The sequence below is a fragment of the Lycium barbarum genome, chromosome 10, assembly GCF_019175385.1.
Source record: "Lycium barbarum isolate Lr01 chromosome 10, ASM1917538v2, whole genome shotgun sequence".
Lineage (NCBI taxonomy): Eukaryota > Viridiplantae > Streptophyta > Magnoliopsida > Solanales > Solanaceae > Lycium > Lycium barbarum.
The window spans coordinates 10,038,529-10,052,941 of NC_083346.1; the positions used below are offsets into that span (position 1 = coordinate 10,038,529).

At 34.3% G+C, this 14,413-nt stretch overlaps 1 protein-coding gene across 6 annotated transcripts; it reads right to left on the minus strand.

Moving 5' to 3' along the window:
• Positions 1-200: 200 nt before the first annotated feature.
• Positions 201-9,523, minus strand: LOC132614546 (SEC12-like protein 1). 6 transcript variants are annotated; one of them, XM_060329011.1, is made up of 8 exons: positions 8,681-9,465; positions 7,983-8,077; positions 5,775-6,000; positions 5,596-5,687; positions 3,635-3,754; positions 2,779-2,849; positions 2,503-2,686; positions 201-510 (listed from the first exon to the last, which is right to left on the minus strand). In XM_060329011.1, exons 3-8 carry the CDS (start codon positions 5,904-5,906, stop codon positions 216-218), a joined length of 894 nt encoding a protein of 297 aa, XP_060184994.1. In that variant the 5' UTR covers positions 5,907-6,000; positions 7,983-8,077; positions 8,681-9,465; the 3' UTR covers positions 201-215. The 6 variants fall into 6 exon arrangements, with proteins under 6 accessions (XP_060184994.1, XP_060184993.1, XP_060184998.1 ...); XM_060329010.1 differs by having other exon boundaries at positions 8,475-9,465; XM_060329015.1 differs by lacking the exon at positions 5,775-6,000 and having other exon boundaries at positions 8,681-9,523.
• Between the last annotated feature and the right edge of the window lie 4,890 nt (positions 9,524-14,413).

Below are 14,413 nucleotides of genomic sequence, written 5' to 3' on the forward strand. Positions count from 1 at the left end.
TTTTCTCAAATTGAGTTCGGACCATGGCATAAAAATACTTAAAGACCCTGAACACCTCAGACTTGTGTTGAATAAAGTAGACCCATGTAAACTGAGATATATCATCCACAAAAACAACATAATAAGAATTGCCAGAGAGCAACTTGGAGCCCGCAGGACCCCAAACATCAGAGTGAATAAGTTCAAATGGAGAGGTGGTATGATGAATACTTTTACTAAATGGCACAAATGTGATTTTGCAAGAGCACATGATTCACAATCAATACTAACATTATTCTTAAAATCAATTTTAGACAACAAATCGCCAGAGGAAAACAAAGACTTAAGATTCTGAGTATGAGGATGTCCCAACTGCCTGTGCTATATTTTCCAAAGAGCATTGGTTGACGCAATCTCATGCGAAGACGAAGCAAGGAAGCACTTGTAAGAGTCGGAGGACGAGCCCAAACCCAAGATGAACAATTCCCCTTGTCTACGGCCTCGACAAACCACTTTCCTGGTCCGCAGATCCTGAATAAGACAACCATTAAGTGAGAAAGAAACTAAGCAATGTTGGTTAACAAACGAATTAACAAAAATCAAATTAGCAAATAATTTGGGGACATAAAGGGCATCTGATAAGACTAAAGGAGGAGAATCGAGAAAGGCAAATCGTAAAGTGCCACTTCTCTGAATGTCGAGGTTCATTCCATTGGCAATAGTAATAGTTCCAGGGAGGGAATAAGGCCGGGAGGAAGAAAAGGTTTTCAAGTCACCAGTCATGTGATGAGTGGTACCCGAATCTATCATCCAATGAGTGCTCGACTTAGGCTTACCAAACCTACAGCGTGAAAACCTTGGATACGTTGCTGCATGAAGTCGGTAGGTATAGAAGAAGAGGAACCATCTGGAGGAGGATCGACAACAGTGATAAAGGCAGTGGTCGAACGACCAGAACATAGTAGACGAGTCGGGCAATCGATGATCAGATGGCCATCTTTCTTGCAATAGCGACAAAACAGTTTGGTGATGGACCCTCTCTGGTTGCGGCAATGAGAAGCATAGTGACCCTTCTCATGACAGTTGAAGCACTGGACAGTAGACAAGTCAAGATATTTTCCTTTATAAGTACCAAAGGAATCAGAAGAGGGATTCTGAGAGGATAGAGAGGCAAGGCGAGTTTCTTCGGCAAGAAGATCAGCAAGGATGTTGTCAAGCAATGAGGTGGAGTTGCGGTTGAGAATGGAGGCCCGAATATGTTCAAACTCAGGACTAATTTCATAAGGAACATGCGATAACGATATTTCTGATGCAGGGTAAGGACCGTGTCTAGCGCCGCTTCTGGGATGTTTGTTTCATCAATCATATCCATCTCATTCCAAATCAACATGATGGAGGAATAAAATTCTTGAATGTTAGCGGTCTCTTGAGAAAGAACGGTAAGAGACTGTTCCAGTTGATACATCCGTGCATCATTACTACGCTGATGGATTCGTCGAGCGTAGTACGAACAGAGGATATAGGAATGAGATTGAGAGCAATGGATTTTTGACGGACTCCATGATCCAGGTACGTAGCTTTGCATCAGACACACACCATTTGGAGATGACTGCAGAATTGTCAGTCGTGGCTGCTGGTTTAGATGAGGTGACGTGAACCCAAAGCTCTTTGCCCTCAAGAAAATTACGAAAATATGAAGCCCGCAAAAAATAGTTCTTTCTATCAAGTTTCATAACTGGACGTTGTTGATGTGAATCCATTGGAATAGACTGGGAAAAAGAAAAAAATAACACTCGAGACAGAGGAGAAAAAAAAAACTAAAACGCTTTTACAGCGCTGATACCATATGAACAAGGGAAAAACCTTAATTTTCTGTGTATTGAAAATAAAGGAGATCATCTCCTTATAAAGTTACAAAGAAACCTATACATGGTAAATACAATTAAAGAAAGATTCTAGCCTAATTACATGTAACAGATTCTAGGCTAATTATGTGCGATTTGCCTCCTAATCAATCAACCATAATTAGAGCTATACATGGAAGGTATATATTGTAATTGATGGTGATTAACAGATCTAGCTCCAAACCCACAAATTACAAAAGGAATTGAGATAAAAGATCACTGTTTGGGTAAAATTCTGTCATATAGATGACAGGCAGAACTAAACAGGAAAAGGTGTGAACTTATGCATCCTGAAGAAATCACAAATGGGGGAGGAATTTTTGAAGATTCTCAAGTTCATAGCACCACTTATCAATTTAAAATGAATTTTCAAACTTCTCTTTTTCCTTCAATTTCATCCATATATTGGTCATTCCAAGAAACTTGCTTCTTCTAGGATCAAATAAATCTTAAGAGAGAATAACACCCAAAAATACAACTATTAGCCTCATACTTAAACAAATTAGAAGGTATACAAGTTAAAAGCTTAAAAAATGCCTTAAAGAACTAGACTTATTTCACAATCTTTCTTCAATTCGTCGTCCTTAATTTCGTAAAAAAAGAAGCTATGAGAGCTTACAAATCTACACGTACAAAGCTGCTCCATTGTTCATCAGATGTTGGATCTCCATGTAAAGTTTCAATCTTTAGTCTTGAAGATGGATGAGGGAAGTTCCAGAAAGAATCAGAATTCTCAAAGAACATGTAAAATAGAATAGCTGATGCCAAAAATAATCCCCAGAGTAATAGATAAATCTGCCACTCTGCAATTGAAGAGAGGGGAAAAAATAAGTCAATCTTAGAGTCAAATGCACGCAATTGTCCCCACACGCATAGAAAAGAATAAGAGACAGACCTTTCCAATCAGCAGAGACATTTAACTTAGTCACCATTGCTCCCCATTGAGAGGAAGTGGTAAGAGCAACCCTGCCAAAAGTGCACCAACGTGGACATGTAAGTTAAAGTAGGCAAACAGAATAAGGGTTTTGATTCCCAAAAAAAACAATTAATGAGAAAAATTACTCCACTTCAAGAAGAAGCTATGGAAGTACTAAATGTTGAGCCTCTCTAATGCTACATTTTGGGCTCTGATGTAGGTTTGCTAAAAGTATATCTAACGGATAGAATGTTGTATAAAAATCCAGGCAAACGAATACCTAAAACTAGCACTATTCTTTACCTTAGACTTAAAAGACCAGAAGGGCACGAACAAAAGGGTAGAGAGGTTAGAGGAAACAACGAAAAGGAGCAGAATGAGAAGTTTTGCATGGTACAAGTACAGGTCCAAGTTACACCAACAGAATAACTTATAGGTGCAGCAGATCAACTCCAAAGGGTAATAGCATATAGGTCTTCTCTCAATAAGCAACTGTTGTCAATAAAAAGTAGTTCATATACTAAAGGTATTCATGAAAGGTTGGCATCAGCATATCTACTCATGCTTCTTGGTAAACTTAATTGGCCAAATCGTATATAAGACGTACAAGACCATCACAAAAACTTCCCTTTTCACCCTTAAGTCACGAGTTACATCTACTACAATTTCTTCTTATATCTCTATATATAACTTGTGGAGAAAAAAGACAAATGCTAGCACTGTTTAGAATTCCTTGAGAAACGTGGCTTCTAAAAGAAAGGGCATAAGCTTCAGAAAAGAGGACCAATGAGAGAGACTCATACTCTATAGAAACTTATTGCTAGAGTAAACATACCTTTCACTGGGATAAAACTCCAAAGAAGTGATATTGGTTCCCAAGTGCATTCTCTTGTTCAAGGAGGAGATCTCCATCTTTTTCACTTCAATAACACATATATCACCATCTTTGCTTCCCCTGTAATTAAATGGCAAGCAGAGATTCAGATGAATGCATTAACAAACTAAACCCTGCTGTAGGTATGGCAATTGGTGGTGCGGGTTACAGCCTATGTGGGGTGGGAAAGGGAGGGGGTGGGTGGTTTGAGTTGAGACAAACTAGGTGTAAATTCTGAAGTTGAAGTTCTGGGGGAAGACATAAGCATTCTAGAAATCATAAATCTTTTGGATTATTAAGAAGTTATTCTTAGGGCCCGTTTGGCCATAAATACCAAAAACTTTTTCACTTTTTATGAAATTTTTGAAGTTGGAGTTGGAGTTGTGTTTGGCCATAGTTTTTGAAATTGCAGTTTTTGGTGAAATGTAGTGCAAAAAAGTTGAAAATCTTTGGGTGCCGTTTGGCCATAAAAATTATTCACTTTTTTCCGGATTTTTTTTTTTTACTTTTTTCACTTTTGGACGTTTGGCCATAAATATGCTGAATACAACTTGAAGTTGTATTCCGGAATACCAAAAACTCAAAAAAAAAAAAAAAAAAAAAAAAAATCACTTTTTTACAACTACATTTCAAAAACTATGGCCAAACACAACTCCAACTCCATCTCCAACTTCAAAAATTCCAAAAAAAGTGAATTTGTTTTTGGTATTTATGGCCAAACGGCACCTTAGTATTCCGGAATACAACTCCGGAAAAAAGTGAATAATTTTTATGGCCAAACGCCCACTTAGTTTGTGAAATTTTTATCTGAAACTTATTCTTCACTTCTTTTTTATGTTTTTTTTTTTTTTTTTTTCCCCACACATTATGGGATTTCACTAGGTATGTAGTTGTTGTTTATGTTTTATGTTTCTTTTTGTTTCTGCTTTGTTGGGTTCAGAAATAATCACGTAAATGTACACATTAAGTCAAAACAATAACAAAATGGAAAAGAAGTAAATAACTATCTGTTTTCCTTTTATAGTTTAGATACTAAAATCTTAATTTTCTCGGGGATAAAAGAAATGAACACACTGTCTGAAAGAGCATCTGAGGAACATCATCAGAGGAACAATAATGCTTAAACTTCCATAATACATTGATTCAGTATCATTTCTACAATAGCAATAAGAGGCTCACCAAATTAAATACTCTTAGATCATTTGAAACTTGTTTTCTAAGGAAGATTTTCATAATCATATTCAAAATTTAGATTCAAACTTCAAAGTAAATACCATGAGTGCAAATCCACGTATATGCATGTATTATAGGATTTCATGTATCGTTCAAGAACGTATCTTACTTCTTTAATATGCAAAAAAGGATTAAGTATGATTCTAGAAGTATCCAAACTCAGTTACGCTACTTTACATCCAATGATATTCGGTTCCAAGATACAATTTCTGAAAATTAGGTTCCATATTCATCTCCATTTTCACTTTTGGTTCCACATGAGAACAAACTACTTCCAACACTCGAAAAGAAGAACGCAGAGAACAGCAACAACTTTAAAATCTGGTGTGATGCATGACAGGTAAACAAAAAAGCTAAAATCCACATTGGACTAATTGGATGAGAAAAGCACTTCATTCTGATCTTTAAAGTGAAAAATCTAGATCATATTGGTTAAAAGACAGAAGACTAAGATCCTTCACTTCATTTTCCCACAATTAGTTTCCTTAGAACATAACTGACGTTTTCAGCATTAAAGTCCGAGAAAAGTAAGAGAATAAGACAGATCACTGATCAACCTGAATGCATGAACATGCAAGTACGCAGACCCAGAAGCTATAGGTCTCCAGAGATCATATTAGGTAAATTCTCACATATCATAAGTAACTGAGGATTCTGCACAACTATAATCTGAGTAAAGCTAAATGTACCTGAAATCCATGTCTCTGAATGACTTGTGAGATTTAGGTTCATCCACAATAATGCGCATGGTTGGCCACTCAAAAAGTCTGAAACGTCCATCCTTCAATGATTCAAAGCAATAGAAAATCAGAACAAGGTAATATCCTCATGAAATATAAGAGATATAATCTTTCACAAGATTGCTCACAACGCCGCCTGTGGCTAATTTGGAGCCATCAACACTAGAGGCCATGCATTTTTGTGGACCAACATCTTCGAGAGCAAACTCCTTGCGCACAAATTTTATATTATCTTCATGACCATATAACTCAAACAACATGCATGAAATAGCAAACAATATATCCTCTTCTCACGCTGAGAAATACTTCCTCTATCCCAATTTATGTGACACTTTCTGCTTCCCGAGATTCAATCTGCATGAATTTTGACCAACATTTTAAGATGTATTTATCACCAAAATGATATGGGAAAAGTTGCAATTTATAGTACTTGATAAGATATGCTATTTTGTGTATTGATGATTTGCCAAACTCTCGAGGAACCAGATAGGAACTTGGTACTTGATTAGGTCCCCTACACGTCATACAACCAACTTATCTACAGCTGTAAAGCTGCGGTACTGTACCGACTAGCAGAACTGCAACAGCACAGCTGCAGTTTGCTAGAGGCCAAACCAAAGGCTGAGTTGTCCTTATCCATTGTCACATGATCCTCACATGCTCCTCAATGTATATACAATATGTTACAATGCTAAACCTAACACTTGAAAATCTTAAAAATATATTTTTCTCAAGTGCTAGTCGCTTCTACTCTCTAAGTCCTGCCAAGAACAAAGCTGCTACAAACTCAAGAACCAGCTCCCCAAACTGAAGATGGCTTGAGCCTTAGGTTTGTTGAGTCTTTGTCTTTTTGTCCTTTACTTGTAATCCTACTCTACTTTGAAGAAGTGTTATCGTAGGACAGATTTCAACTTTTGTTGTTTTGATTTGTTTTGGCTAGAGTTAGTCAAGATTTGTAGCTTTGCAATAGAGTTATTGTAAAGGGCTTACAATAAAGTTATTGTAAGGGGTGATCGATTAAGAGTTTAATTCTTAGGTTGCAAGAGTTGTAATATGAAGTTTCTCTGTTTAGTGAAGTTAAAACCTACTCCGGTTGGTCGTGATTTTTAATCCATTGAGCAAGGAGTTTTCCACGAAAACATCTTGTGCATTATTTTCTGTCTTTTATCTGAGGGAACAGATAGAGAACCTGGTTCTCTATACTGTTTGGTGGACTCATAGTTTACATCAGTACTTTTCTTGTAGTTTTCAAATGTATAAGTTTTAATCTTAAAATATTTAGTTAATCTAATCCAATTTAGCTTCAAAGTTTGATCAAATTAACTCTCGAAAAACGAAAGTGTCACATAAATTGGGACAGAGGAAGTAAATAATAAGCATGATAATAATCATATTGAAGACTAATTACTAATCATCTGTATGTTCCTTTGTTGGCTGATAAACCTAATCAGTAATGTGAAAAGATAACTACCAACCAAAAACAAGATCCGAATAACCCTTGCTTCAAAAGGGGGCTCAGCACAACTGAAAGCTGTAATACATGTCCAGTTGTCCACACGGGAATATAGTACTGCGTTGAATTTATAGATAAAACTATATACATAATGGATCTTTTTACTTTCATTAATAGATGAAGAACCATGAATCACAATAAAGGATCGTCCAACCACAGTCACTCGCATCACTGGCAAACAGGTCACATGATGTTATGAACAATTTTAATTAATGATGCCAAATTAAAATTTTCCCCGATTGAGGATGAAACCAGAGTCCATAATAATAAAATACAAATTTCTACAAAGGAAACATGTCAAAAAATACCCATTGACTGACAGTGCTCGTCCAGTTTATATACGGTATGGTCAGAGGCAGAGCCAGAATTTAGAGTTTATGGGTTCTGAACTTACCACCGAACCCGTAGTCGTCATAGTTGATGAGTTGCAATTAAATATTTGCACATATTTAATGAATTTCCTAATACAAATACAAGGTCTCCACAAAAGTTACAGAGTTCATCTGTACCCCTAACCAATACTCTCCCTCCACTTCTGTGTATAATAAAACATCATTTATATCATGAATCACAAAAGCAAATAACAAGAAAAATTGGAAAGGAAAAGTTGAGAGAAAATGGTGACATTTATACGCTTCATTTCGATAGACAAGCAAAGCCAAATCCGCCATTTTGAAATGTAGAGGCATTTAACTCATTCAATTCTTGCTTAAGAAACTATCAACTGCCGAAATAATCAATCTTTTTCACATAAAAAAGAAGTAAATAAATCAACTTCAATAAAAACTAAGACAAAAAAGGGAAACAGGGTTTTAATAATTACTTGCAACAAGTAGTGGTTGAGCACACAAATTCGTCCCCACTAGGATGTACCGCAATGCCCACTGGTTCACTACCTTCCTCGAACACATATGTCGCCTATAACCAATACCCACAAAGGAAAAAGTTCAAATTTCACCACCAACAGCAAAAATCACAGGAAAAAATAGCCACATTAGTAGCAAATATGCCCAGTGATGGCGATAAGTCGAGCCAAAACAGTGGCTATAAGGGTGTGTTCAGCATGAAGGAAAACATTTTTTGAGAAAATAAGTTCCTTAAAAATGAGGAAAATGACTTCTCTAATAAAAGTACGGAAAACAAGTTTCAGAGGTGGCATGTCACATTGATTCTCTCCTCCCACCCCCAAGACACCTCCCACCACCACCCAAACCCCAAGACGCCCCTTTGAAACCCCGAAAAATGGACAAATTACTATTACAAACATTGTTTGAAATTTTCCTAAAAAAAGTGGTTCCTAATTTGTCTATCATACAGATGCTAGGACAAACACGGGGAATTTCATCCAAAATAATGTTGTCAAAAAGCTGTCTTCTTGCCCTCCTTTTCCATCACGTGCACCCGATTCTGCTCCTTGGAGAAATGCCTAACTAGACTGCCTCTTAGTCTCCCCTATAGCCACCTGCATTCATTCAACAAACTTTTGTAAGTTTCATTTGGGTGATTTAAGAGTTTAATTACCTCTGTTGAGTCTATGCAAATTTCAAGTGGTTTGCAAATCTTTTTCGACTACAAATTCCTGGAGATCGAAGAGCTAAAATCTCTGCTCTTGTACTGGTAGTCTTTTGGCGGCCTTTTCTGAATCCAAGTATCTAGTCTCCACTGCTGTTTCTAAAGACTCCACCAATCAGCCCTTTTCCTAGGTTTTCCAAGGTTAAACCATCAGTGTTCAATATTATGTTATTGTTTAGGGGGACAAGCATTTGATGTGGATGGTAGTAGTGTTGTTATCCCTCATGCCTTGGTCAGTAGCAGTAATGAATTCGATGGCACAATTGATAACATTTTCAACATTTGTGGTGGTTTTAACATTGTTGAATTGGTTGTGATTCCTAGTTAGACATAGGTGCCACATCCCAAAGAGTAAGATAGAATCCCACATTAGAATATCGTTAAACTTTTTTTTTTTTAAAGGTTATTCCAGATGTGGTTCCAAGGATTGTTATTTTGGAGTATGATAAGAGCATGATTGTGATTGACAACATGTTTGCATATGTCTCTCTAGAAGATTTTTGCATTACTGCAGGAAGCAAATATGTGGTCAATGTTCTCCCCATTCTATCCACAGGTTTTGCATCGACCACTAATATACAACCCAATATTTTGAGACAGTTATTTGTAGGATCTTTTATGTTGGAAGAACCAGAGGATGAATTTTGTTTTGTTAGGAATTCTAGCTTTCCAAATCCAGTTGAACACAGTAGTGGTGGCTCCATGTTCCTTAGCCATGGCATCATGGACAGATTATATAAAAATAATTTTAACCTTATATATATAGTGTAATTTTTCGCCAAAGGAAATTCATCACCCCTGACCCTTACTGCTCCGCCCCTAAATTATTTGTGGGTAAGTTTCCAAGTTGCAATGTCCTTAGAATAATTGCCAATGGTTACAAAGGAATTTATGATGTTGGTTTTGGTGGCCTGGTCAAGCTGTTTGGCAGTGCCAGTGAAATTCCAATTATTGCCGCCCGGCACCATAATGAATACTAGTGAAGTACCGCGCTTTGCGCGGTACAACCACGACATTAATAAATAAAGGATATAATTGATACCATTATAAATTTACTCAAGATGGAATATATTAAATTTCTTATGCATATAAATAGTAATTTAATTTATATTAAATAAAAATTATATTTTCTTTTAAAAAAAGTAGACTTAGATGAAGTGGATTTTGCATTAGCAGATCTAAAAAAAAAATAGATAAATGAAAAATTATAGATATATATAAATTTTATAGACATTTTTTAATTTAAAAGCTTTGACTTCACATCTAAATAGATTCAATTTAACGTTTTAATGTTAATTTATTTTAAATTTTAACGCTTACTTTATGATTTTCTTTATGTTTCATTCTAAACTACTAATAACAACAATAAAAGAAGAAGAAGAAAAGGAAAAACTAAAACCAAACTGAATACATATAATCTGAAATCCACTGAATAAAATTTTCAGAATCTCGTGTATATATATTGTCTTGTCCGTTTTCCTTTTATTATTTTTGTATTTTCATTTTCTTTCTTAATTCCCTACCTGCTCATTTTCCACTAAATATCAAATTCGTTTATGCGCAAGTGGAGGGGAGCACTGTGAATTCAATATATTATTACATTGTTTTATTGTATATACTCACAAAATACTTTTTAAACAATTACACACTCAAAATTATTTTAGTTTTTATTATTCATTTATAGCTCTCACCCGAGAGTATGCTCGTCAGTTTTCACCTTGGAATACTCTGGATGTCTTGTGCTTTTAGTTTATAATAATTTTGAGAATACAATTGTTTGGATTAGTTTTGTAAATAAAATTGAAAATTTAAGGTTTTTTATTTTAATTAGATATTTTTAGAAGATTAAATCATAAATAACATCTATTTTATTGAACCATCACTTAAACCTAAAATATGATTAAAACTCATCATCTATGTCAGAAAAATTAAATTATTTCAGAAAAATATACATACTATCAAATTAAAAGGACTTATTCTAAATAAAATGATTTTAATTTTTCAAAGAGTGACCGAGGGTTTTGGAAAAAAAAATATAACTACTAAAATAGATATACTATAATGAATGAAATAAGCAGATTTTACAGCCTTCCATTTCTACAACTCCACCCTCTGTCTTCCTTCCATTTTTTTCTTCATTAGTCAATTAATTATTGTCTTCACATATACAGAGAATAATTAAGAAAAGAAAAGCTATGAAACCGAATATGTTAAAGATAAAATCCCTCTTCAATGTTCCTTTTGGACATAAAATTACTGTGAATCTATACAAAGGCGAAAAAGAATACAATAACTTATGGAATTGCATTTGTAACTTTTTGAGATTATAACATAATTACATCAAAGACCTCAAGAATTGCCTTGTATCTTCCAGTCTTTTTACAATATTTTACTCCTGCTTGAATTACCGGAAAACTCAAGGAATCTCCTTTAAGGTCTTCATCCTAAAAGCGGACAAAATAGAAGAAGAACAAAGAAAAATCTTGTACATAACATTAATTTCGTAAAGGGTAGATGAAACCAACGCATATTTAATTGAATCATAGTTCCTAGACTTTGTCGAAGCAGGGGAAGACAAAAAATACAACAATCTAAAATTCGCAATAGCACAAAAATTAAACATAAAGATGTATGATAAAACAAATCAATCTAATATTAGAAATAAAACAACAATGTAGGAAAACAAAATAATCAAACAAAAATAAATAATATTTCTCGGTCGTTGGAAGAACAAAAGAACACACTATTACTCTATCATTTGGCAACCTTCTTGTTTCCAACTTAAATAGTAGAAGAGATTTTATGCTCTATTAATTAAGAATTAAGAAAAACGGTTACAAATGAGTTATTAGGAAAAGTTGAAAAAACCAAACGGATAGAAGTGGATGAAAAGGTGCAATTAAAAAATTAAGAGGTGTAACTAAGCTAATTAATAGAGTGGCTTTTGAATTATTTAATAGATAGTATTGTAAGGACCCCACCGCCTGGGTCGCCCAGGACCGGTGAGTAGACCCCTTGCGGGCCCCCTCCATGACATGCATGCTTGACATACTCAGGTATTGTATGGACAGGAAATCACACCAGTTCGCTGCGCCCTGCAGAGCTTCGAACCCGTGACCTCAGGCCTTTTGTTCTCCCAAAGGAGACGACTCTCACCAATCTACAATACCTGAGTATGTCAAGCATGCATGTCATGGAGGGGGCCCGCAAGGGGTCTACTCACCGGTCCTGGGCGACCCAGGCGGTGGGGTCCTTACAAGTATATTGATTTTAAAATGAGAGAAAATTAAAAAAAAAAGGAGAAAAAAGATAATTAGGGTTTTAGGCCATAGAGAAGTATCACATCACCTTATCTATGTCTAGCTTTATATTATACGGAAAAGGGCCAAAATTACCCCTGAACTTTGAGAAATAGTTCATTCATACCTTTCGTTATACTTTAAGATCAATTATACCCTTACCGTTATACTATGGGGTCAATTATACCCTTATGTCTAACAGCTGCCACGTGGCATCATCCTAGCCCTTCAAAATTATTTTCCCCTCAAATAATTTTTTACCCACTAAAATAACCCAACCCGACCCGAATTTTTTTTTCCAGCCAAGGGGTAATGGGTTGGGTCCGTATCACTTTGGCTGGAAAAAAAATGGGTCGGATCGGGTTATTTTAGTGGGTAAAAAATTATTTGAGGGGAAAATAATTTTGAAGGGCTGGGATGATGTCACGTGGCTGTTGTTAGACATAAGGGTATAATTGACCCTATAATATAACGATAAAGGTATAATTGGCCCTAAAGTATAACGAAGGGTATGAATAAACTATTTCCCAAAGTTCAGAAATAATTTTGGCCCTTTTCCGTATATTATATATAGATTGATATTGATATTAATCTCATCCTTGGAAAGGGGGCCAATGAAATAGCTTCTGATAAGATTCATTAAAGGCAACCAACTGGCATGCCAAAAGTTGACATTTTTCTAATCCCGTATGACCCACCTACAGGTATTCTTGGAGCTATTAGACGGGTAATAAATATATAGTAGGATTTTGGCCATTTGAAATTATGATTTCATATTTTAATTTTAAATCAGTATTTATTTATAAAATTTCAACTTCAATTGTATGTCATGATTTTAAATTTCAAAAAATAGAATTCGGATTCCAAATCATGCTTCAATTTTCTTTAAACATAAAACTTGACACATAAGTTTATATTTTGTCAAAAGACCCATCACTATAAATTTTGCCAAAAAAAAAGTCTCATACTCAATAAAAAATTTGTTCACACCATGTGGAATGATTATATTAAAAAATAACTTGTTGCTACTATTGTTGTTTTTTTGGATCAATGAATCTTTGTAAAATTATGTGTATTTAAAAGCTTGTAATAACATGTAATTGTAAGCATTTATTTATAAGAGGAACGTGGAGAGATGCGATTTAGTAATGCCGTCCCTTAAGATATTTTGATACCTTGTTAATGAACTATGATTTGCTTATTTGGTAAGTTGTATAAAAGTTGAGAAAGTTTTGATAGTTTTCACAAATTATGGGGTTTTCATGTTTATGAGAAAAAATACAACATAAGAAATCCAAATTGCATGTCCAAGCAAAATTTCAACTTCAAATCAACATGATTTCAAATCATTAATTTGAAATCATGTCTAAACAGACCCTTAGCAGATAATCAAGTTAAGTCACTTATCAAAATGTTACAACTAATTACTTTAAATGATTAGTAATGATTTATTTGTATTTAATTGATTGAATTTCCTTTTAAAAAATAAAACCGAACATTCAAAAGTAGAATAATCACTCAGTTTTCTCAACGTAAATGATAAAAATTTAATTTGGCAATTGGTGATTTCTTAATAGTCCTATCAATTTGATTGGTAATGATTGGCAAATAGTACAGTGCTTGTTTTTTGGATAAGAAAACCCGCTGAAAAAAATTTGATTGTAAAAGATTTTAATTGTATGTTTAGATGCTTTTATTCTTTTATATTTTATTAATCCTTGATTATTATAACTTAAATATTCTCTCTCATACTAACCTGAAAAACACAATAAAATATTAATTAAAAAATAAATGAAAGGGTCATTACTTTATTCATTTTGTAAGAGTCCTTCTTATTTAACGATAACAGAAAAATACGATGCATAAATTAAGTTATTATTTAATTTTAATACTAATCTTTTATTTTTCTTTTGCAGCAAATATCATGATAATAAGTTAATAGCTCATCAGTTAAGGAGATATTCCCTCCGTCCATTTTTACATGTCAATGTTTGACCTGACACACCCATTAAGGAGTAATAACCAAAATGATAATTTTACTATATCACCTTAGTTATTATAAATCATCTAAATAATTGAAATCAATCAAATATATTTTAAAAGTTGTGCAATCACTAACAATTTCTTGAAGTTTCTTACGCAATAATTAATAATAAGGGTAAAATAGGTATGAAATGGTAATTATCTCTTGATTTTTTAAACTAAACAAGCAAAAAATGAACATTTATTTTTAATATAGTGGATAAGTAAAAATGAACCGAAGCAATATGTAGCAAAAGTGATTCAAATATTGATTTACAAAGGAGAAGTTCCAACACAAACAAAATGAAAGAAAGAAGAAGAATGAGAAGAAAACAAGGATGTGGTGCAGCGGATGAAATTG

Coding starts and splice junctions, on each gene's coding strand:
- LOC132614546 (XM_060329011.1), bottom strand. CDS start 5,906: ATGTTGTTTGAGTTATATGGTCATGAAGATAATATAAAATTTGTGCGC. Junction 5,688..5,774: donor AATTAGCCACAGGCGGCGTT/GTGAGCAATCTT, acceptor GAATCATTGAAG/GATGGACGTTTCAGACTTTT. Junction 2,687..2,778: donor TGTCTCTGCTGATTGGAAAG/GTCTGTCTCTTA, acceptor CTTCAATTGCAG/AGTGGCAGATTTATCTATTA.